This window comes from Giraffa tippelskirchi, chromosome 13 (assembly GCF_054371585.1).
Source record: "Giraffa tippelskirchi isolate mGirTip1 chromosome 13, T2T-mGirTip1v1.2.pri, whole genome shotgun sequence".
Lineage (NCBI taxonomy): Eukaryota > Metazoa > Chordata > Mammalia > Artiodactyla > Giraffidae > Giraffa > Giraffa tippelskirchi.
Window position 1 is genome coordinate 2,806,518 of NC_137287.1, and position 22,705 is coordinate 2,829,222.

At 53.9% G+C, this 22,705-nt stretch overlaps 1 protein-coding gene across 13 annotated transcripts in view; it reads left to right on the plus strand.

Moving 5' to 3' along the window:
• SDK1 (sidekick cell adhesion molecule 1) overlaps positions 1-22,705 on the plus strand; it is an 840,913-nt gene that overhangs the window by 715,069 nt on the left and 103,139 nt on the right. For 12 of the 13 annotated variants that reach the window (XR_014072185.1, XM_081552683.1, XM_081552682.1 and 9 more), the window contains 3 exons: positions 1,842-1,962; positions 2,266-2,395; positions 11,438-11,829. Coding sequence is in view for 11 of the 13 variants with exons in the window: in XM_081552683.1 (XP_081408809.1) it covers positions 1,842-1,962; positions 2,266-2,395; positions 11,438-11,683 (497 nt within the window). In the remaining 2 variants the exon portion in view is untranslated. Of the gene's footprint in view, positions 1-1,841; positions 1,963-2,265; positions 2,396-11,437; positions 11,830-22,705 lie in introns of those variants that run through there. The other variant, XR_014072186.1, reaches the window with a different exon arrangement.

Here is a 22,705-nt window from a genome sequence, read left to right on the forward strand (position 1 = left end):
TCAGGAGCAGCCTAATGAATGGATATTTCTAGAAGGCAGGATGGTGGGTGTTCTTAGTGCAGAAGTATAAACAGGGAGGGAACCTTCCAGGGCGATGGAAATGCTCCGGTCCTCTGAGAAAGGGGCCCTCAGATGCCCTGACCGCAGCCCCCAGCACCGTGGTCCCTGCACCAAGAGAGTTAATAAAACCAGGAGGCCCTAAAGTGCCCGCCATTTGCTTCTGTAACGTTGAGCCATTCATCCCTCCAAGAAAGGATTTATTTTTTTCTGTGTAAATTCACTTCTAACAAGTGTTCCGTAAATCAGATTTGATTCCTGCGGGATTTACAGTGTATGAATGGCATGTCATTTTCCCGAGTTAATGCTATTACAGAATCCCATGTCTGGTGCAGAGAAAGTCTCCCTGCCTCCCCTCCTCTCCCTCTCCATCTGGGAAACAGACCGCAGAGTCCAATCTGACCTGCAGCTTCCAATCCTCAGCCTCACCCTGGAGCATTCTTTAACATCATCATTGATGCCCAGGAAAAAAAAAATGCCCCCCAGAATGTCTCCCTGCCCGCCCAGGAGACGCGCAGAGCCCAAACCGCTGTGCTGCAGCCTCGTTCCACCCCTCCTGGACGACACGCTGTCTTGTACAAGGTCAGACGTCCTCTCTGATTATAATATTCACCTGCTCACCTCCCCTCAACCCAAACCCCAATGCGCAGGCGACCTTCTCTTTCATTTGCCGCTGTGTGCTGCTGGCTTTTCCCTGTTGCACACAAGTCGAACACCGAGGCGCGCGGAGGGCTGTGGGGTCCCCGGCAGACAGGATCCTTAGGATTGGAAATGCTGGTGAATTTTGCAAAACACACATGAAGCCCCTGGTGTGTGCTCAGGCAGTGTCCCGGGGGCTGGTACGTCACCAGGAGCAAAGATGTGTGAGCACCCCTGCGTCTGTGCCTCCGAGAGCTCACGGCCTAGCAGGGAAGGCAGGCAGGACCACAGGAAGCCAGCCAGCTCTCAGGACAAAACAGACAGGTGGTGACGGGCACCGCCCGGAGAAACGACGCGAGGTGGAGACCTCAGGGGTCCGGAAAGTCCTCTCTGGTCTCGCCACCCTTGAGCTGTGATCTGAAGGAGGGGGTGGGTGAGTAAGTCAGGGGGATGGTTGGGGAGGGGCTCCCCGGGCAGGGGAAGATTGGAAGGGCAGGGGAGACCAGCCTGAGCTGGGGGACAGCTGTGAAGACCGACTTTCATGCCGAGCGAGGTCGGGGCCACCAGGAGCTCTTCACGTCCCCTGGTTACTTACAACTTTGGTCGGCTAGCCGATTGTAGAATCGGCTTTGATGTGTACTGATAGACTTATTTTTAAGTGATTTTTAGTTACAGACATTCACAAACATGTGTGACCGTCACCACAGTTGATCCTGGAGCATTTTTGTCACTGCAGGAAAAAAACCCTGCACCCTTGAGCCCTCACACCTTATACGTTTACTCTCCACTTTACTGCCTGGTTCTGACTATAAGCCTTTATTATGAAATTTATTGAATATCCTGAATGGTTTAAAAAGTTTATGCACTATTCTTTAATAAGACAATGATTAAAAAAACAAACTTGATTTTGGTGTCCAGGAAAAGAAACACCAAAATGCTAGTGTCATTTTGCTCCGAGGTTGACGTGTAGCCTTACACCCCAGCCTGTCTGCCTACCTGGCGGGCTGACTCGGGTCGCCAGGCCCGGGGCTCGTCCCCAGGCGGTCAGGAGCACCCTGGGTGGCCCGCCCTGCTCCACGTGGCTGGGGGCTGGTCCCCAGATGTCCATTTCCTGAGGCATCTGCGCCGTCTCCGCCCATCTGTAGGTAAGAGCATCTCCAACATGGAGGAGTCCGTGACCCTGGACAACGGGGGGTTTGCTGCCTTGGAGCTCAACAGCCGCCACCTCAACGTCAAGAACACCTTCTCGAAGAAGAATGGGAGCAGGTAGGGGATTGGCACCCACCCAAGGGCCCACGCCAGGCCCACGCCTGCGGGTCCCCCCGAATCCCAGGGGCAGGAGGGTGCGTGTTAGGGACGGCTTAAGGACGTTTCTAGAGATAAAGAGGAGGCAGGTCTCGGGTGCAGAGACCTGGTCTTGGGAGACCTCCAGCCCTTCCAGGCATCACTGGAAGCCACGAGCGGCGTGGGAACTGTTTGCGCGGGTCGCCAAAACGGTGCCAGAGGCTGTGCCGCGATGAGGCCGGGGGCGGGCCAGGAGACGGGGCTGACTGGTGTCGCGTCCCCCAGGTCCCCGCCCCGGCCAAGCCCCGGCGGGCTGCATTACTCCGATGAGGACCTCTGCAACAAGTACAACGGCGCCGCGCTGACAGAGAGCGGGGCGCTCCAGGAGAAGCCGGGCGACGCCTCGGAGTCCGAGGTGGGTGCCCGCCCCCAGCTGCCGGCTCCGGCCCCTCCTGTCCCCCCGGGGCCCTGCCCTGGACTCGGCCGCGTCTACACACACACACAGGCTCGGGGCAGGCAGAGCCAGGACAGAGGGCGCCCCTTCCCAGACGGGCAGGGTCCACGCTCGTCTCTGGTCCCCAAGCGCCCTGGCGCGAGGCCACCTCCCCAGTCAGTCCCTGGCCCAAAGTGGACGTCGGGTTCACAAACCTCCTCACTGCGCTCTGCGCTCAGAAAGAGACTCGGCCTACCTGGAGGTCACCGAGGAACGTGGTGGCCTCTGGACCCCCGAGGGGTGACGGGGGCCCAAACCCATCCGACTGGTAGAACCTGGACCCCCGCCCACCCCAGATGGGGGCTTCCCCTCCCGCCAGCCTCCTGCTTGGCCTCTGGTGCTCCAGCACGGGCTTTGGTCACAGCAGCGCTGGGTCAGTTATCGGGGTCACCTGAGCGGGATGGGAGTCCCGAGACCAGGGAGACCCCGCCCCCGAGGGGTGTCAGCCTCCAGCCGTGACCCCCAGGACCCTGCCCCACATATCTGGGTGCCTGGGCATTCACTGCGGGGCTGAGTCCATCCTGGGCGAGGTCTCTTGTGTTGGAGGGGGGGACATTCCCTGGAGGGACCCATGGGGGCACCGACAGGAGCCCCACTTTCCCAGGGAAGCCCCTTCCCCAGGAGCATGTCTCACAGTCCGGAGTGAACCAGCTGACGCAGGTAGGGAGCTAGGCGCCCAGTCTTGACCACGGGATTTCAGAGACGCCGCGACAGGGACGGAATTCACCAAGCTGTTTGCCAGACATGCAGGCCCGCCCCACCTCTTGGCATTCATACTCTAAATCAATATTTAATCTAAAATGAGTCTCACCTTCAATTTGACCTGAATTTAGGACTGATTGCGCCCTTAGCCTCGATAAAATGCCTTCTTTCAAATTGTGGTTTGTGTAGGAGCCCACAGGGGGCCGGACCGCAGGCAGGGGGCCCAGTGGCTGCAGCCCTGGGCTCATGGAAGTGGCAAGCCGCTCTGCAGGCGTGCAGGGGGAGTGCTGTGTCCGCGTGAGGGGCTGTCTGTGGAGGGAAAAGCGAGAACGCTGACCCCAGCTTCCTGATGAGGAGGCCATGGCCTTTTCCAGCCGCTTGTCCCAAAGGCGTCGGGAAGGGGTGGGCTGGTGTCCAGCGCTCCCCAAGTGAGCTGTCAGAGACGGCACCCGCCCCTGCCCGTGGCCTTCCTGGGCTCTCAGAGCATCGTGGACGACGCTCACAGCGGCCCTGCACTGCCCCCCGGGCTTTACAGCTCCACGCGGGCTAAGCTTAGCTAACTGAGCGCTTCCTCAGCTGGGCCCAGAGGCAGGTGGTTCCCGTCCTTGTCCCTAGGACACCCCTGAGGCCAAGGCCATCCCTCACACGCACCCCACCCTCGGTTTCCAGAGCCCACTGACCCCCGCCCTTCCCCTCTTCTCCCTCCCAACTCCCGGGCCACAGAGGCCATTCCCAGCGCTGCCAGGACTGGACTCATCGATTCTGGACCATTTGTTCATAAAAGCTCAGAATGGGTTAAACGCAGGCCATTCAGTCTGTCTGTCCTCTCACACGCGGGGGTGTTTTGCAAGTCCGATCCAGCTGATTGGCATGGAGGATCATTAAATGCCTGCGGGCACTAGGCCTGTACATGCATGTATGGGCACATGTGTGCACACATGCTTGTACACAGACATACACGGGGGCACACGGGGAAGAAGGCAGCAAGAGGGGAAGAAGGGAGGGGGTGAGGGTTGGAGGAGAGAGGGACGGGCAATGCACACCAGATCCTGCAAGGAGGTCGTTCTGATCCTCACGTAACAGACGAGAGCAGAGGCTTGCCGAGGTTTTGAGTGTCTTCCCCAGACACGCACTCCTGAGTGCGCCTGGACGCAGACCCAGGCGGCGGGCTCCCTTCCGTCCCTCCCGCCAGGCCGGCTGAGTTCTCCTAGCCCGGGACGCGTGGCTGAGCGAGGGCGGGCCGTGGCATGCCCGGTGCCTGGAGGAAGAGGCTCCTTCTGTGATTCCCACAGATGCTTTGCGGGTCCTAACACTTTCTGGTTCTAGAAAGTTGATGGAAAGCGTGGACGCCATCTCCACTGAGGTGCGTCACCTTGAACCTGGGGTTCCAGGCCACCTGAAGCCTGTGGTAGGCGGGTGCCTCCCGTGAAGGCTCCGGGAGTCCAGGCTAAGAACTTGCGTCCCTGAGTTCTCAGGTAGATGCAGTGAGGCCCGTCTTTCCCCCCAGAATTCGGTGCCCTGTCTTCATACTGGGGCCCAGCTTCGAACCTTACTACCTGGGAGAGTTGTAGGCAGATTCATGGGGTCCCTGCAGAGGGACCTTGGAGGTGCCAGCTCCGATGGGGGCCTCTCCTTTGAACTAGTCTGACTGAGATGTCATTCACGTACCGCACAGTTCACGTCTTCGCCGTATTGGCTATTGAGATGTGTGTTTTTAGCTCCTTCACATTTATGAGCTTCCCAAATTTTCTGCTGTTAATGATTTTTAATTTTATCCCGCTGTGGTCAAAGAACACATTTTGCATATCTTCAACCCTCTTGTCTTTATTGAGCCCTGTCTTGCGGCGCAGCACCTGGCCTGTGCTGCGAGAACCCGCTGGAGAAGCCCGTGTTGCTCCGCTGTTGCTGTGTGGAGAGTTCCGTGTGTGTCTGCGGCGTCCGGTTGATTTATCGTGCCGTTCAAGCCTGCCACACTCTCGATCTCTCCGCCATCTGTTAACGTACTGAGGTCTCCAGCAGTTGTTGTTAACAGTCTCTGTTTCTCTCTTCATTTCAGGCAGTTTCAATTTCCTGTGTTCGGGGGCTTGTTTTCAGGTGCACGTCTGTCTATAACTGTGGTGTCTTCATGATGGACAGACCTTTTTCTCAGGATAGCACGTCCCTCTTGGTCTCGAGTAACAATCCATGTCTTAGTCTGTTTGGCCTGACATCAGTATAGTCACACCAGTTCTCTTCTGGTTCCTGTTCACATGGTGTATCCCTTCCATCGTCTCACTTTCAGCTTGTTTGAATCCTTGGATCTGAAGCATGTCTCCTGTTGGCAGCGTGAAGTTGGCTCATGCCGTCGTATTCAGCCTGCCGGTCTATACCTCTTCACTAGATTGTTTAATCCGTTCACAGTTAATGTAATTGCTGCTAATTCCAGGATTCACACCTGCCATTGTGGTGTTTGCCTTCTATCAGTCTCATTTCTCTATTTCTCTGTTTTTCCTTCGCTGTCATTTTGTTGTTGTTAAGTGGCTATTTTCTAGTGTATATCTAGTGGATATTTAGTTGTTTTGTATAGTGACTGCCCTAGTATTAGTATTTGCTTTAGATTTATTCTAAATCTCAGTGACATATAGAAACTTTATTCTTGTATAAATCTACTTTCTCATCCCCTATTTGTGCTTATTATTATACATATTATGTCCATATTTGTGACAGACCCAAGGATGCATTTTTCTAACTGTACAGAATTTTGTATCTTTTAAAGAAGTTGAGAGAAGAAAGGTGAACAGCTATTAGAGTTTATCATGTTAACCCTTTTGTTTACGAATTTTAGTTCTCTTCTTTCTTCTCGCGTTTTTGTGCCGCTATAATTATGTCACATTTCTGTATATCATGGACCCAATGATATAATTATACAATATAATTGTATACCTAATATTTTAGGAAATTGCTCTTTAAATCGGATAAGAGATGAAAGGAGATGAGGTTATTATAATGCCTCTTATAACTGCCTATGTAGTTATCTTTGTTGCTACTTTCATTTGTGTGGATTTGATTTGCTCTCTGGTGTCACTGGCCTTCAACCTGACCATCTGCCATTAGTATTTCTTAAAAGGCAGGTCTGCTAGCAATGGATTTTTCTGCTTTTGTTTATCTCAGAATGTCCTGTTTCATCTTCATTTATGAAAATAGTTTTGCTAAATAAAAGGTTCACGATTGACAGTTTTCTTTCAACACTTTGAATGCGTTAGCCCATTGCCTCCTGTCCTCCATGTTTTCTGACCAGAAGTCAGCTGTTAATGTCATTTGAATTCTGTTGGACTGAATGAGTCATTTTGCTCCTCTCAATTTCATGAGTTTCTGTGAGTTTCTTTTTGCCTTTGTCTTTCAGAAGTTTAACTGTAACTATGATGTGTCTGGGTGTGACGCCTGTCCCATTTATCCTACTTGTGGTATATTCAGCTTGTCGAGTATGCAGTTGTTTTTTGGTGTTTTTTTTTTTTTTTACCAGATTTGGGAAGTTTTAAGTCATTGTAACTTTCAGTATTTTTTCTGCTTCTTTCTTTTCTCATCCTGGTAGTCTCATTACACACACGTTACTACACTCAGAGCTCTGTCACATTTATCGGGTGTTCTGTTTTGTGGGTTTTTTTTCCATTCTTTTCTCTTTGTTTTTCAAATTTCATGACCCACTCCATTATTCTTGCCTGAAAAATCCCATGGACAGAGGAGCCTGGTGGGCTACAGTCCGTGGGGTCCCTTGGATGGAGTCAGACATGACTCTTCGACTGCCCATGGCGAGCCGTCTCCGTCAGCCTATCTTCAGGCGCACTGCGCCTTTCTCCGTCAGCTCAAATCTACTGTTGAGTCCCCCCAGTGAATTTTACGTTTTGGTTATGGGATTTTTCAGCTCCGGAACTTCTCATTCGGTCCTTTTAGGTCATTTCTCTTCGTTGATACTCTCCACTTGGTGTGACAGTGTCAGCGTACGTTAATTCTTTAAACGTGGTTTCCTTCAGTTCTTTGAACGTATTATCATAGCTACTATGAAAGTCTTTGCCTGCCAGTATCTGAGGCTCCTCAGAGGCTGCCTGCTTTTTTCCCTGTGTATGGATCACACTTTGCTGTTTTTTGAAAACAAGAAAATATTTTAAATAACATCTTGTATTCACCGTGAATACCCACATTCACCCCCCTCTGGTTGTTGTCCTTGTCGTTCACTTATTTGTTCAGTGACTCATCTGGACTAGTTAGGGAAGTCCACGTCCTCAGCAATGTGTCCGCTCTGATGTCACCCCTCCGAGGTGCGGCCTTGGGCACGCGTGTGGTTTCCATGACAACCAGGGACGACTGAGGTCGCAGCTAGGCCTTGTTCTTACCTCCCCATTAAGGTTCTAGAAGGCCCAGCACGGCTGGTATCACACCCAGCTGTTAACCTCCTCTCCCTTCCAGCTCTTATTATTTTCGACAAGGCTCCAGGGTATAAATTGCTCCACAGTTGGATCCAGTCACAGCCCAGCCCTTCTGCTGCCGGCAGGATGTTGTTAATCTTGGAGTTCTTCTCTAAGCCCAAGAGGGCTCCCCTCAGCTGTCTCTTTGCCTGGTCCTCCCTGTTAAACCTCTGGCGGGTTTATTGCTCCACTTGTTACTGTCAAGAACTTACCTCTTCATTTCTCGCCCCTGAGGTCTCCACAGTTTCCAGCAATGCCCTGAGGCATGAAAAGTGAAAGTGTTAGTCACTCAGTCATGTCCATGTTCGGCTCCTCTGTCCACGGGATTCTCCAGGCAAGAACACTGGAGTGGGTAGCCATGCCCTTCTCCAGGGGATCTTCCTGACCCGGGGACTGAACCTGGGTCTCCTGCATTGCAGGCAGGTTCTTTACCATCCGAGCCACCAGGGACGCCTGCCCCGAGGCATGCTGTGGTCCAAATTAAGCTACCCCCTGCAGCAGGGCTGGGAGCTCTCTGTTCTGAAGGGCTGACTCTCCCGCTATGAGGACCTCTGTGTCACAGCACTACGAGGACCTCTGTGTCACAGCACTACGAGGACCTCTGTGTCACAGCACCGAAGCTGGGGTGGGGACAACGGCCCCCTTCTCCACGGTGACCAGTGAGGCGCTGGGTGGGGATGGACGCCCCTGGGCTTCTAGCCGCGCCCCACCCCTCTGCGTGGAGCTCCTTCCACCAGCCACAAGGGTGAGGCGCTCAGGACTCGGTGTTCTCAGCCCCTCAACCTGGTGCACATCGTCCAGCCTCCCACAGACCCGGGGAGGAGGGGAGCCCAGTTCTCCCGACCACACCTCCAGGAATACCTCTGCGTGCTGGAGCTGGGGACGAGCAGTTGGCTGGGAGATGCCGGCGGCTTCCTCTCCATGTCAAAACAAATTCCTGGACTCGGAGTTTTAGGGGTGGGGCCCTGCCTTCTTGGCCACATGTGCGTCCCCCCCACAAATGGAGCTTCCGTCACCCCGGGGGTGGGGGAGCAGGTTCAAGCGGCTCAGACTCTTGCTCTTCTTAGTGATTTTAGATTTTCTGCAATAAATCTTGCCCCATTTGTATATGCCCTTGGCAGCATTTCCAGGGACTCTAAATGATTGTTGATAATGTGATTTGCCCCCAAGTGAGTCATTGTTCTTCTGTGGGGAGGACCTGCTGCCTCTCCCGGCCATTCTGGAAGCATTTTTTTGTATCGGTACTTGGTTGATGACCCAGGTAGGGGGTCCCCTGCCCACCCTTGCTGCCCACCCTCTCCTCCAGAGCCAGAAATGCTGTGAGCTCTCTGCCAGAACAGCTCTTCTGCAAAGCTAATACTTCACTGAAAAAAAAAAAAATTGTGATGCTGTCATTTTCTCCCTGGGGTGTTTTTTCACCATTTTCAGAGCTATTACTCGAGTGACAATTCTGAGAACCGGCTCACGGTACAGGAGAACCTGCCTGATCAGAGTGGCTCTGAATTAGACCATCGGCCTCGCAGAACACACGCTGTGGCTCTTGATGTTTCTCCACTTAGAAATAAGGGGCTTTCTCTCCGTTTTATCGCACAGCTGCTTACAAATTATATCAGGGATACTGTTCAAATCGCATCTTAAAAATTATGTTCAAAATCCACAGAAACAGTTTCCAAGGTCTCTCTGGCTTCAGCCCACTTAGACCAGCCCCCTCACACTTAATTAATCCTCTAATAATATTGGAGTCTTTCATCTTGCCAGCACAGCACCAGAAGTCCTGAGATTATCTCTGTTAGCTGCTTGCCAGGCATCCATGCGCCTTTAGAAACTCATGGTCGGGTCTGCAGGCTCATCCAATCACAGGCTGGCCTTCCTCGGTTTCCTGGGAAACGGACTCACATCGCTACTTCATATCACACAGGAAACTTGAAAAAAAAGACCCCGCAGCATTTCCTTTCTGTCAATAATTCTAACTCACTAAAATACATCCTCATTAAAAAATAATAATGTCATATCAACAATAACCAGAGCAGGCAGCAGGACAGAGAATGGCATGTTAACCCCGTGCTTTGTCGTGGGAGCGAAAGTGAGACCTGAACAGGAGCTCTGAGGCCCTCACCCGCGCCCCATGTGTCCCGAGATGGGGGCACGTTCTCCCTCTCCCTAGAGGAACAGCGAGAAGCTGAAGGAACAGCTCTTAGTCTCCCCTCTCCATTCTGCATGATGGTTTTGTTCTGTCCCAGCGGCTTTGGGGGCCACTTGGTGGGCCCGCGGCCCCGCCACTCAGGGCCAACAGCCTTGTCCCCCAGGGAAGCACTCAGCTCTTCCCGGAGCGGTGGGGAAACTCCCAGGGCAGGTTCCCGTTGGCTCACGGACCTCAAACCACAACACCACCCGCCTCCTCCACTGGCTGCTCTAGGTCCCCGAGGTGAGGGGTCAGGTCCCTCGGCGCTGCAAGGGAGGGGCCCCAGGACATTAGACAGCAGACACCATGCTCCATTAGGGCCTCCATCCTCGGAAACCTCCCCGTGGAGGTCAGCATGGATGTGGTGCTGCCTGGAAGCGCGTGTCCTGTGGAGGACACCATCTCCTCACCCTGACTGAGCTCACCATCAGACCCCTCGGTCTGGGGGCCTGTGCCATAGTCTTGGACAGTCTGCAGTGCCTGGGCCTTCCACACCCCCAGGCGCTGCTGCGTTCTCCACAGAGAACACAGAACATCCCCTGGAGGGCTGTGTAGACCTGACCTGGGAGGGGATGGAGTGTAGACCTGTCCTTGGAAGGAGATGGAGTGTAGACCTGACCTTGGAGGGGAGATGGAGTGTAGACCTGTCCTGAGAGAGGAGATGGAATGTAGACCTGTCCTGAGAGAGGAGGTAGAGTGTAGACCTGTCCTGAGAAGGAATGGGGTGTAGACCTGTCCTGAGAGGAGGTGGAGTGTAGACCTGTCCTGGGAAGGGATGGAGTGTAGACCTGTCCTGAGAGAGGAGGTGGAGTGTAGACCTGTCCTGAGAAGGAATGGGGTGTAGACCTGTCCTGAGAGAGGAGGTGGAGTGTAGACCTCTCCTGCGAGAGGAGGTGGAGTGTAGACCTGTCCTGGGAAGGGATGGAGTGTAGACCTGTCCTGAGAGAGGAGGTGGAGTGTAGACCTGTCCTGAGAAGGAATGGGGTGTAGACCTGTCCTGAGAGAGGAGGTGGAGTGTAGACCTGTCCTGGGAGGGGATGGGGTGTAGACCTGTCCTCAGAGGAGATGGTGTGTAGACCTGTCCTCGTAGGGAATGGAGTGTAGACCTGTCCTGGGAGGGGTTGGAGTGCAGACTCTCCTGAAGCAAGAGTGCAGTGGATTCGTGTCCTGGGACCGGCTCAGGCACAGGGACAGGCAGGGGAGCAGAGACTCTGGGAGCAACGAGCTGGCTCCCGCTGCCCAGCTTGGCCCCCGTAGACATGCTGAGCTCCCCGAGGTCTCGTGGAGGTGGGCCCCGGGGTGGTCCATGCCCAGGTGGTGGGGAGAGAGGGAAGCAGGGTGGGGTGGGAGGAGGGGAAAGGGAGAGAAACAGGGGAGCGGCCCCATCCCACCTTAGACCGCCAGTCCTGCTCCCACTCAGCCCTGCTGCTGGTGGCCACCCCCCACCCCCGTGACCCCACCCCCCGTGTTCCTCCCCCATCCCATGGCCACCCTCCCTCCCTGACACCCCCCACTCTCCATGGCCGCTCCTTCAAGACCACCCCCATATCCTCCCCCCTCAGCCCCCCCTTGAGCCCCGGGCCTCCCCCGTCCCTGGCCGCCCGGCTGAGCCCGCTCCATCTGTCCGTCTGTCCACAGGTCACGGACTCCGAGTCCGAGGACGCGCCCCCCCAGCACTCCTTCGTCAACCACTACCTGAGCGACCCCACCTACTACAACTCGTGGAAGCGGCGCGCGGGCACGGCCCCGCACAGGTACGAGGCGGTGGCGGGTGCCGAGGCCGGGCCGGCCCCGCGCGCGGTGGTCACCACGCAGAGCGCCGTGTTTGCGCCCGCGGCCCGTGGTGCCCGGACTCCGCTCACCGGCTTCTCGTCCTTCGTGTGAGCTGAGCGGCGGCCCCGGCGCAGAACTGGGCTGGAACTGGGTTGAGAGAATCTGACGCTGATGGTTGATTTCACCCCCTTGTGAACAGGATTTCAATTAGGAACGTTTTTTTACTGGCTTTTTGTAACATCGCTGCAGGAAGCAGGTTTCTTTGTTTTTCTTTTCTTTTTACGAGAAGGTGTGTTTCGCCGGGTGCAAGGGCTCGGCACCCCGACCTGGGAAGGCCTGAGCCCTGGGGGCCCGGCTTCTCCATCCTGCGGCCTGGGAAGGCTGGGGGGAGGGGGACGGGGGTCCTCCAGGCCTCTCCCCTCTCTGCTCTACCTCCTGCCTGAGAACCAGCGCCCGCCAGGGCCTCCACGCGTGACGGCCCCGCTCCCGGCGAGAGGAGCAGGTGTCTGACCTGGGCTCGAGGCCTCCAGACCTCGGGCGTCCGTCTCTGACATGTCCTCGCTCGGCAGCTTTAGGTGAGGAGCCGGCTTCACAGTTCCTGGCAATGGGGCGACAGAGGGCAAGGTTCATTCCAGGGGTGAAATACTCGGGGCTTTCCCGCTTCGGTCCTTTCTTTGACCCCCATGGAACAGGAGCCACCTGCTGCTCCCCCCCCCCCGCCCCGCCCCACCCCGCCCCGAGGAAACAAGACCGTGGCCGCAGAATCGCTCGTTGTGTAAGAGGGGTGCATTGTTAACCAGAGTATTTTTTAAATCTTTTTATCTTTTTTTAAAATGAGTCACATGAAATGAATGCGTCTCAGCTGTGTGCAGGTGCCTTTTGATGCATTGTTTAGCTTTGTCCACGGGAAAGACAAAGAGCGACGGTGTCTCCAAGTAAAGCAAAACGGCTCTGAGAAGACGGGGTTCCCAGCGCCCCCCGCCCCATCCTGTGCCCCCCAGGCCCTCCCGTGCTCGTGGCCGCGTCCTTCCTTGGCACAGCACTGTGGTCCCGTCCCCTGACCCCAGGCCAGCTCTTAGCCTTAACGGGTTTTCTGGAAACCTTTTTTCCCTTTAATTGTTATTGTTTTGTTTTTCATTTATTTTTGGCTAAATGGAAATAGCATGAGCTGCTTTGAAAATGAGTCCAAACCGTAGCTCCGCCTCCAGCGCCTCACGTCACTCTTGTGAAAGGTGTGGGAGGTGCAGGTGGTCAAGGCCCAGCCCTGGCCCCAGTCTAGAATGTTCCAGCGTGTGCCCGCAGGGACTGTGGGTGGGCCCCGCGTCCGGCCTGTCCTCACCCCCCAGCACGGGGGCAGGGCCGGCCTGTCCCCGAGAGGGACACGGCTGAGCCAGCGCCAGCAGGGAGCCTGTCTCGGGGCCACGCCGTGGGCCGTGTGATCTGTGGGGTCTCTCCTTCCCTCTTCCCGCCTCCTCAGGGCAGAGGGCCATCTTGACCCTCCGCTTTCAGAGTTGCTGGGTGTGACCCCAGGAGACCAAGAAGAGTTTGTCTTGTGTGAGAAAAAAAAAACAAACCCAACGTTTTCTGTGTTAGAGTTTTGTGTTGGATTAAAAAAACCTTTTCAGTTTCTCCAAAAGTAGAGGTAGGAGGTGTGGAAAGGTTCCTTTCTCTCCGCCCTCCCCCCTCCCCCCTCCCCCTCCCCCCTGACCCCCCTTCCCTCCTCCCTCCATCCCTCCTTTTCTTCCTTCCTTCTCTGAGTGGAGGGGAAACGTTCTAAACCAAAAATCCTGGATGCTCTACCCAAAGCCTCCCCTGCAAAGACTTGCTCCCCAGCTCCCTGGACAGGCCGGCCTCCGTCCTCTCGGGCCCCAGACGGGGAGTGGACAGGAAGCCGCGAGGCTGCACCTCAAATTTCTCGGGAGACAAGCGGTGGACAGAGAATGTGGACATGCTCTGCCTCCGCGCTCTGCTCTCTAAGCTGTACGGAACCTTGCTTGACTGACGGGAGAGTGCTGGAGTGTCCTGGCACGAGGACAGTTTGGTTTGAGGTGTGTCCTGCTTTGGGGTTTTTGTGACAGCAGCGCCTTTTTCCCCAGGCTCATTACACTTCCTTGTTCTCTCTGCTTTGCGCCGACTTCTTTGGGACGGAACTGTGTGTCCGAGGCTGCGGCTCGTGGCTGCCAAGGCACTGGCTTCTGCACCTGGCCCGGTGGCCCCTGGGCTCTGGGCCATGGGAGCCGCTGGACCCAAGGGAGAGCGGGGTGTTTCTGGTTAGATTTCAGCTTCCAGACAGTGTGACATTGAGAAGCATGTGTTCCTAACCTCTCCTCTTGCGGGAGGAAAAAAAGAAAAATCACATGATAGGGAAATGGATGTTGGATTTTAATCCTGGTTCTGAACCCAAGACGGACACCATTTCTCTAACAGAGGCAGGAGGCGTGTCCTCTCCTGCCTGTTCCCGCAGCGATGCCCTGCAGGTGACCCCATCCAGGGCCCGGCGATGGGCAGGCAGGCTGCCCTTTCCCGTGAGGACCACGGCCGCAGGGCCGCGCTCTCTGTCTGAGCAGCAGAGATGGGTTTGCCCGAGGCTCCCGTCCCCTCCGCAGACTCCAGTCCCCACCCCCAACCCCCGGGGCTCCCGGGCACAGGTTTCCAGACCGGTGAGCGACAGGGCGGGGCCGTGGGCAGTCTCCACGCCCAGCGGCCGTGGAGCACATCTCCTGCACCTCCTCCCTCTGAATAAATCGGCCCAAAGCGAGGCCCTCCCATCCCCGGCCATGCTTACAAGGAGCCCTCGGTACACGCCGTCGTGGAGGAGAACGAGCCGTGAGGCAGTGTCGGGGGACACTGCGGAGGGTGGTGCCCGCTCTGCAAAGCCCGCGGAGGGTGGTGCCCGCTCTGCAAAGCCCTGGTGAGGCTGCCCTTGCCCTTGATGGCGACCGGACCGCAGCATGGTGTTTGCGTAATGGTTCTAATGGTTCATAGCATGGTTTTCAGTTTTTACAAATTCCTGGCACACAGCGTAGTTCTTCTCCCAGCAAGCTGTCAGTCCGCAAATTCAGACGCGGCTCTCTGGCTCAGCATCTCTGCCGCATGGACCATCTGAGAGGTGGGATCCGGTGGGGGGGAAGCCCTGGGGCTGAGCCGGTCGGTGGGCACGCCGCGTTCCCTGTCAGCCTCACCTGCCGGTTTATCGGGGGGCTTGGGTCAGTCCTGAACTTTTCCCGGCCGCATTTTGTGGAATTGTGCAGAAAACTAGATCTCCTTTAAAAACAAAGACACTTGTAGGAAGACAGAGAGGTGCTATGGGTACGATTTTTAATAAAAGCATCATTTTGTTCCTTATGCGCCTGTGCTTTTCTTCAACGAGTATGAATGAAATGGCTCAGGAGTTCTAGGGCTGAAGGATGGAACGTGAAAGGCCAGCCCAGTGCCGTGTGGGGGCCGCGCGGCCCTGCTCCTCCTGGAAAGGCGGGTGTGGACGTTGGGGGCAGGTGAGGTCAGGGGGACTCAGCTGGAGCTTTCCCAGGGAGAGGTGCACCGGGGAGCAGCCTAGCCAGGCTGCCAGGGCCTGAGGCAGGCGGTGTGGGGCCCGAACCCCCCGGAGTGGACAGCGGCCATCCTCAGAGCCAGGCCCTGCCTCCGGCGTACCCTCTGAAGACTCCACAGGTGCCGAGAGGGAGACTGCTCACGGCCAACCGCAGACCAGACTCGAGGGAGGTGCTCCGGCCCCTCTGCGAGGGTCCCGCCGGCTCAGGAAGCCTGAGCGCCTTCCCACCCCTCCAGCTGCTGTGTGCTCCCGGGGTCCACCAGGAGGGACTCAGCTTCCCCCTCATCCTCAGGTCCTCCCGGCCGCAGACGGCGGTTCTCCACGCGGTGCTTAAAACTCCCAGTGCCGGGCCACCCCCGGGCCTGGGAGGACAGGCTCTCTGGGAGTCGGGCCCAGGCACCCAGTTTTCGGGGGTAAATCTGCCCAAGTGATTCCAGGGACCGCGGAGGAGGACGTGCGCTGGGAAGACCGGGCCGGGGGGAAGGAAGGAGAAGCAGACCGCGGTGCTGACGTTGCTCCAGAAGCAACCGCCACTGAAGCAGACATGGCTGACGGCCAGAGGTGAGAGCCTGTTTTGTCTCTCTTTTCCCGCGTTGTCCACCTACTTCTGCCCTGCCCCCCATAAACACGAAGCTAAGATCAGCCCACGTTCCCGTGTTGGGGACGCCCCAGCCGCCGTGTGGAGGGTGCCGCCTGTGCTGAACGGCCCGCCCCACGTGTCCCTGTGCACTGGCCACATTCGTCCGTCACAGGCTCCCCCAGGCCCCTGCGGGGGGGGCCCCCAGGGTCCCCACAGGCACGAAGAAACATGCCCAGGCTGAAGCCGTTCACCCCAGACGGACACGAGGCAGCAGCAGGGTCCAGAGCGGGCAGTCAGGGCTGCAGAGCGGGTGGACGCCTTCCCGAGGACATCTGCCTCCCCGCGGTGTCCCCCTCCCGCCCCCCCAGCCCCGTCGGGGACAGCCAGCCTCGGGAGGCAAGGTCACTGCATACAGCTCAGGCCGGCCTGGTGACCTCACCACACAGAAAGGCGCCTGGAGCCCCAAAATCCCCCCCGCGTGCTTCCCTCCTTTGTTAAGAGAGAGCGCAGGCGTTCACCCGCACAACCTGGCCGTTGTTGCCGTTACGTCGTCATCGCGCGCACGCTCAGTCGTGTCCTACTCTCTGTGACCCGTGGACTGTAATCTTCCAGGCCCCTCCGTCCATGGGATACTCCAGGCAAGAATACTGGAGTGAGTTGCCGTTTCCCTTTCCAGGGGATCTTCCCGACCCAGGGATCAAACGCACATCTTCTGTGTCTGCAGTGCATTGGCAGGTGGATTCTTCACCACAGGGCCGTAGGCAGGTTCCTTTGTGTCATATTTTAGATTCCGCGTATTAGTGATATCATATGGTGTTTGTCTTTCTCTTTCCGACTTACTTCAGTTAGTGTGATCATCTCTGGTTGATCCGTGTTGCTACAAATGGCATCGTTTCACTCTATTTTATGACTGAGGCGAATCGCACTCTATACACGTACCACATCTTTATCCATCCCTTTGTTGATGCGCATTTAGTTTGTTTCCACTTCTTGGATATTGTGAATTGTGCTGCTATGAACACGCATCTTTTTGAGTTGGAGTTTTGTCTGGATATATGACCAGAAGAAGGATCGCTGGATCATGTGGTAACTTTTCATGCTGTTCATGGGGTTCTCAAGGCACGTGGTCGCAAAGAGTCAGACATGACTGAGCGACTGGGCAACAGCAGCGTGGCAACTCTGTCTTTAGTTCCATGAGCTGGTTTTAAATGGCGCAGCCAGGAGTGTCCTAAGCTGGCATCGCTGTGCCTGCCCACCCAGAGCATTTGGGGCTGGCTCAGGTAAAGGATAACAGGGACCGGGTGCCCCCCTGCATACATGTGCCCCCTCCTCCCCCACGCCTCCTCCTCCTCCCCTGACCGAGAGGCAGTGATTATCTCAGCCCAACGGTGCGCCTCCTGGGCCACCAGACTGTGGGCAGAGGGGCCCAGGGCACAGGAGACCCGCAGCACCAAGAAAAGGCAGTTCTGAGGTGGTGACCAGGCCTCCACGGACATCCCGAGGAAGCTGAAGTTCAGCGTGGTTATTGCCGATTGCTGTGACGCTCACAGATGGTGTTAGAGGCCTGGCTTTGCCGTGAAGTGGGACCATTTTCAGACCCTTCATTCAGAAGCACAGGCGCTTGTGCAGACCTTCTGATCAACCAGCCCATTTTCCGAACATGATCCGTTTGCCAGACGCCTGTTTTAAAACGATTTGAACACGGCCATGGCTTCGCTTGTACAAGTACCTTAGGGTTTGCCAAAGTCTCTTTCCCTTTAATAGCTGGAGTCAATTAACAGCCAGCATGGGCGAGAATTCCAAGCTGTTAATTCTGGACTCTGCGGTCTTAAAACGTCCCACTTCTCCTCAGATAAGACAATATTCTGCAGTCATTAAGCAAACCACGACATTACGGGGTTGAATCTGATCCAGACTCAAATAGTTTAATAAAAAATTCATATTTCTAAGGCATCTTGAACATGTTTCTGTGGAATTCTCCAACCGGCCACCGGCATAATTGACCTACTGACTTAGAGGTCCAGACAGCACCGTGGAACCCCTAAAGGGAACCCAAAAGAAATCTGATGGAGTCCTGGAGTCTGCGGGGGACAGTCCTATGCCCTCTTGGTCTCTGGGAATGTTTTTTCGAGACTGTTGAAGGCTGAAAGACTGGGGGCTTGGAGCTCAGGAGATGACGGGTGACGGAAACCAGAGACTCAACAAGACCTCTGGGGGCATCTCTGTTGGAGAAAGGGGGCCACACGGCCTCCCAGGGACCCCCAGTGGGGGGGTCCTTGTCTGCATCTCAGGAGCCACCCCATCACCATCTACCTCAGTGGCACCCCCACCCCCAATTTTGGCCCGCCATCCATAAAGCCCAGAGATGAGGCCTTCCCCGCCCTGGTCAGCCCCCACCCAGATGTCACCCCGGGCGGGAAATGAATCCTTTTATGTCCACATAGTGCAGCTGTTTCAATGAGGCAGACTCGCATACAGGCGTGCAAAGCAATCTCCAAGTTATACTGTTCTGGGCAAGACAAGTGTGTTCCTATGTGTGTGTGTTCACTGGCACACATGCACACACACACATCTGTGCAAAAGGCGGAGAGACTCTCTGGAAAGATGACTGGGACTTGGGAACAGTTCTCTCTAGAGAGAGGATGAAAGGAGAGGAGCCAGGGGGAGGGAGACTAACCCTGGCGGCCTTTGTGTCTCTCACCAGGCACATCCATGACCCTCTCATAAAGGCGCGGGGCTGCAGCTCCCAGCTGACTGGGCGCCCCCCACCCCGCCCCAGCCCCCAGCTCCTGCCTTCTCCCAGGGTCCAGGGAGGCGAGTATCAACCAGCATTGAAGACAACCGGCCGCTTCCTAGCTGTGTGTTCTTGGGGGAAACACTAGCCCTCTCTGCTCCTTTTTCCTTCTAATATAACTCGATTATTGTGAGGCTTAAATGAGAAAAGGGCGGGAAGACAGTTTGCAGACTCCGATGATAATGTTGGTGCTGCTTTATTCCTGGGGTCACCACTGCCACCATCTCAGGGAACCTTGAGCAGGAAATGGAGGCCAACCTGGGGTGTGGGCCCGGAGGAGAGGAGCAGGGCACAGGCCACACCATGCCCGCGTGTAGTATTTAGAGGAAAACAGCCCCATTCCAAAAAGAATTCACTGCGGTGGTTTCAACCAGTTCACACTGAAATTGCACTGGTGGGCGGTGTTTCATTTCAGGGCAGCTTACCGTCCTTTGGCAAAGAAACGGTACCCTGTGTCAGTCCCAGCTATTGCTCAGAATCCCCTCTGTACTGACAAGCGTCATGTATTTTTTCAACCCATTTTTGAAGTTTCAGAAATACATACTTATCTAACTCTCAAGATTTGAAAATTTAAGTGGCTAAGCCCCCCTGTCTCCTCCTTTGCCCCGTCACGTCTTCCTGGTCGTGGCTTCCTGAGTAGCCTTTAATTCTGATCATCTTTCATCACGTCAAAGACAATCACCACTAAATTTCGTGTCTGAATTTTCTGTTGCCTTCGAGTGAATCAGAATCCAGCTTGTACTAACACTGGAAACGCACTGGAATCTCAATGAGGCTACGCAGAGTCCTGGTGGCTATTAGCAGAGATGATTGGAAAGTAGGGAGATGGGCATCGGGCGGGGGGAGCCCACGCGTAGATGAGGTCGCGGTCCGCATGGCTCCGAGGCCCGTGTCTGCTCTTAGAGAGGGGCCGCCTTTGCCAGATCCACCACCAGCCAGCTCGTCTGTGCTCTTTGATGCGCTGCTTCCCTCCAGCCGACAGGAAGAGGCTGCTCACTCGCCAGGCCTCAGGAAAGAGCCAGTTGAGCAGGAGGCGGCTGATAGAGGATGAAGTCATGGCAGGCTGAGCGGGATCCAAAGGCTCTGGGGTCATCTGCGTCCCCCAGAGGCACAGGCTTGGCATGGCCGTCTTCCCAGCTTACAGTTCTCCTGGAGCTAAAATCCCACAGAAGCTGCTGTGTGAACCCCAGGCTTACACCCGCTAATTATAATGTAGACTGAGACTGCGTGCGTTATCTGTTTGTTGTTGTTACTCAGTCGCTCAGTCGTGTCTGACTCTTTGCGACCCCCTGGACTGCAGCACACCAGGCTTCCCTGTCCTTCACTCTCTCCCGGAGTTTGCTCAAACTCGTCCATCGAGTCAGTGATACCATGCAACCATCTCATCCTCTGTCTTTTCTTACCCTCAATCTTTCCCAGCATCAGGGTCTTTTCCATAGAGTCAGCTCTTTGCATCAGGTGACCAAAGGATTGGAGGTTCAGCTTCAGCCATCAGTCCTTCTAGGGAATATTCAGGGTTGATTTCCTTTAGGATTGACTGGTTTGATATCCTTGCTATCCAAAGGACTCTCAAGAATCTTCTCCAGCACCACAATTCAAAAGCATCCGTTTACATTTCTCTAAATCAAAATGCACCTGCATATTAAGCTCTGTTTTCCAGAGCCATATTCTCTCACCTCTCCAGCCTGTTCAGAGGTCCATAGAGGAAGTTTCATAGGATTCTTTCAATATTTCAAAATGCCAGCCAAAAGTTACCTCTTTTCCCTAACTTCTTCAGCCATATAGGCTCTTTGCTTCCCACTGAAGTGACATCAGTGTGAAATAACAGCCCCACACTGGGGACACTGCCGTGGGGCCTGCAAAAAACACTGTTTGGACTCACACCTAGGCCCCGTCGTTACTGGGCTTCATGACCTGGAGTCAGTTCTCCCATCACAAGTAAAACACAAGTAATACTCACGAAATGCTAGCTATGAATATCATCATTGTACTCGATTCTTAAAACACTAACAAAAAGAAAGCTAAGTATTTCTTAGTAATCATTCATTCATTCAAGACACCAGCGCTAAGCTCTTTACAACAGTCCGTGTACTTGGGATCCTTCAATGAACAAACAAGACAAACCCGCCCCAACCACCCACAGGATTGACTTTCAAGTTAGAGGAGCCAGGAATAAACAGCAGATGGAATTAAAAGTGAGGCATGGAGGCTGCTTGTGATGATAAACAAAGAGAAGTAGAAGGACTTCCCTGGTGGTCCAGGGGTTGAGATCCACCTTGCAGTGCAGGAGACACGGGCTTCAGCCTGGTCAGGGAGCTAGTGTCCCACATGCCACGAAGCCACGAAGCCCGCACACCCCAACTACAGAGTCCACACCCCACCTATGGAGTCTGCACCCCGCCTACGGAGCCCGCACCCCGCCTACGGAGCCCGCACCCCGCCTACGGAGCCCGCACCCCGCCTACAGTGAAAGATCCTGAGTGCTGTAACTAAGACCTGATAGAGCCAAATAAATAAATAAATAAATATAAAAACAAAGAATAGTGTGCTATTGACAGAGGTCAGATACAGATTCATGGCACCAAGTAAAGAGCCTATAAACAGCTCCACATTAGTACGGCCAACTGGTTGTTTTAAAGATTTTTTTGACGTGGACCATTTTTGAAGTCTTTATGGAATTTGTCACAATATTGCTCCTGGGATTTTTTTTGTTTTGCCTTGTTTTTTGTTTTTATGTTTTGGGGAATTTTTTCACCACAAGGTATGTGGGATCTTAGCTCCCAACTAGAGATCAAACCCACACCCTCTCCACTGGAAAGCCCAGTAACGACAGGGCCTAGGTGTGAATCCATTGGAACTTCACAGTCGTAGTTGAAACCATTGGCCCACCAGGGAAGTCCCAGGCCAACTGATTTTTGACAAAAGTGTAAAAGCAATTCAATGGAGAAAGGCAGTTCTTTTCCAGAAATAGTTCTGGAGCAGTCAGACCAAAATTGGAGCAATGCGCCCAAGCTGAGCATCACCTGTATCTCCTCCTAGTGGCTATACACTCCATATCAACATTAACTCAAAACGGATTCTAGATTTAAGTGTAAAACATAAAATTTTACAACTTTTAGAGAAAAAAAATAAGGCATCTTAGGGATCCATGTCTAGGTAAAGAATTAGATTTGACACCAAAGGCACAAAAAGAAAAAAAAATTTGATAAACTGGACTTCATCAAAATTGAAAAGATTTGCCTTGTGAAAGACCAGTGAAAGAGGATGAAAAGACAAGCTACATACTTCAGGAAAACATTTGAAAATCACGTATCTGACCAAGGACTCATATCTAGGATATATAAAGAGCTCTCAAAATCGAGAGTAAAATATTAATAAAAATCAAGAAAAAAAATCCAAGTAGAAAATGGGTGAATGCATACAGAAACATTTCACCAAAGATGTTCAACATCACTAGCTTTACGGAAACGCAAATTAAGAGTATGATGAGCCATCAATACACATCTATCAAAACAGCTAAAATAAAAATACTGACAATACCAAATGCTGGTGAATATGTAGAAAAACTGGATCTCTCCTAATCTGCTGGTGAGAATATAAATGTTTCAGCAGGGCAGTTTCTTAAAAACACTTTTAAAAAAAACCTTTAACACATGACCCAGCAATTGCTCTGTTGGGCATTTATTCCAGAGAAATGAAAACTTATGTCATCACAAAAACCTGTACATGATTGTTTGTGGCACCTTTATTTGTGGTAGCAAAAAAAAAAAGAAAAAGAAAGAAAAAAAAACCTGAAACAACCAAACTATCCCTTAGTAAGTGAATGTTTAAGTCAGCTCTGGTACATCCATACAGTGGAATACAGCTCAACAGTAAGGTTGAACAGCTGATGTGAACAGCATGGATAGGTCTCAAGGGTTTTATGCTGAGCGAAAAAATAAAAACGACCTGAAAAAGCCGCATCCCGGGGACTTCCTGGTGTCCAGTGGTTAGTACTTTGCCTTCCAAAAGGCAGGGGCTGCGGATTCAATCCCAGGTCAGAGAGCTAAGATCCGACATGCCTCGTGGCCAAAAAAATCAACACATAAAACAGAAATAATATTATATTTAATAACAAACTCAGGAAAGACTTTAAAAGTGGTCCACATCAGAAAAGAATATTTTAAGCCACAAACTGTATGATTCCATTTACATAATGTTCTTGAAATG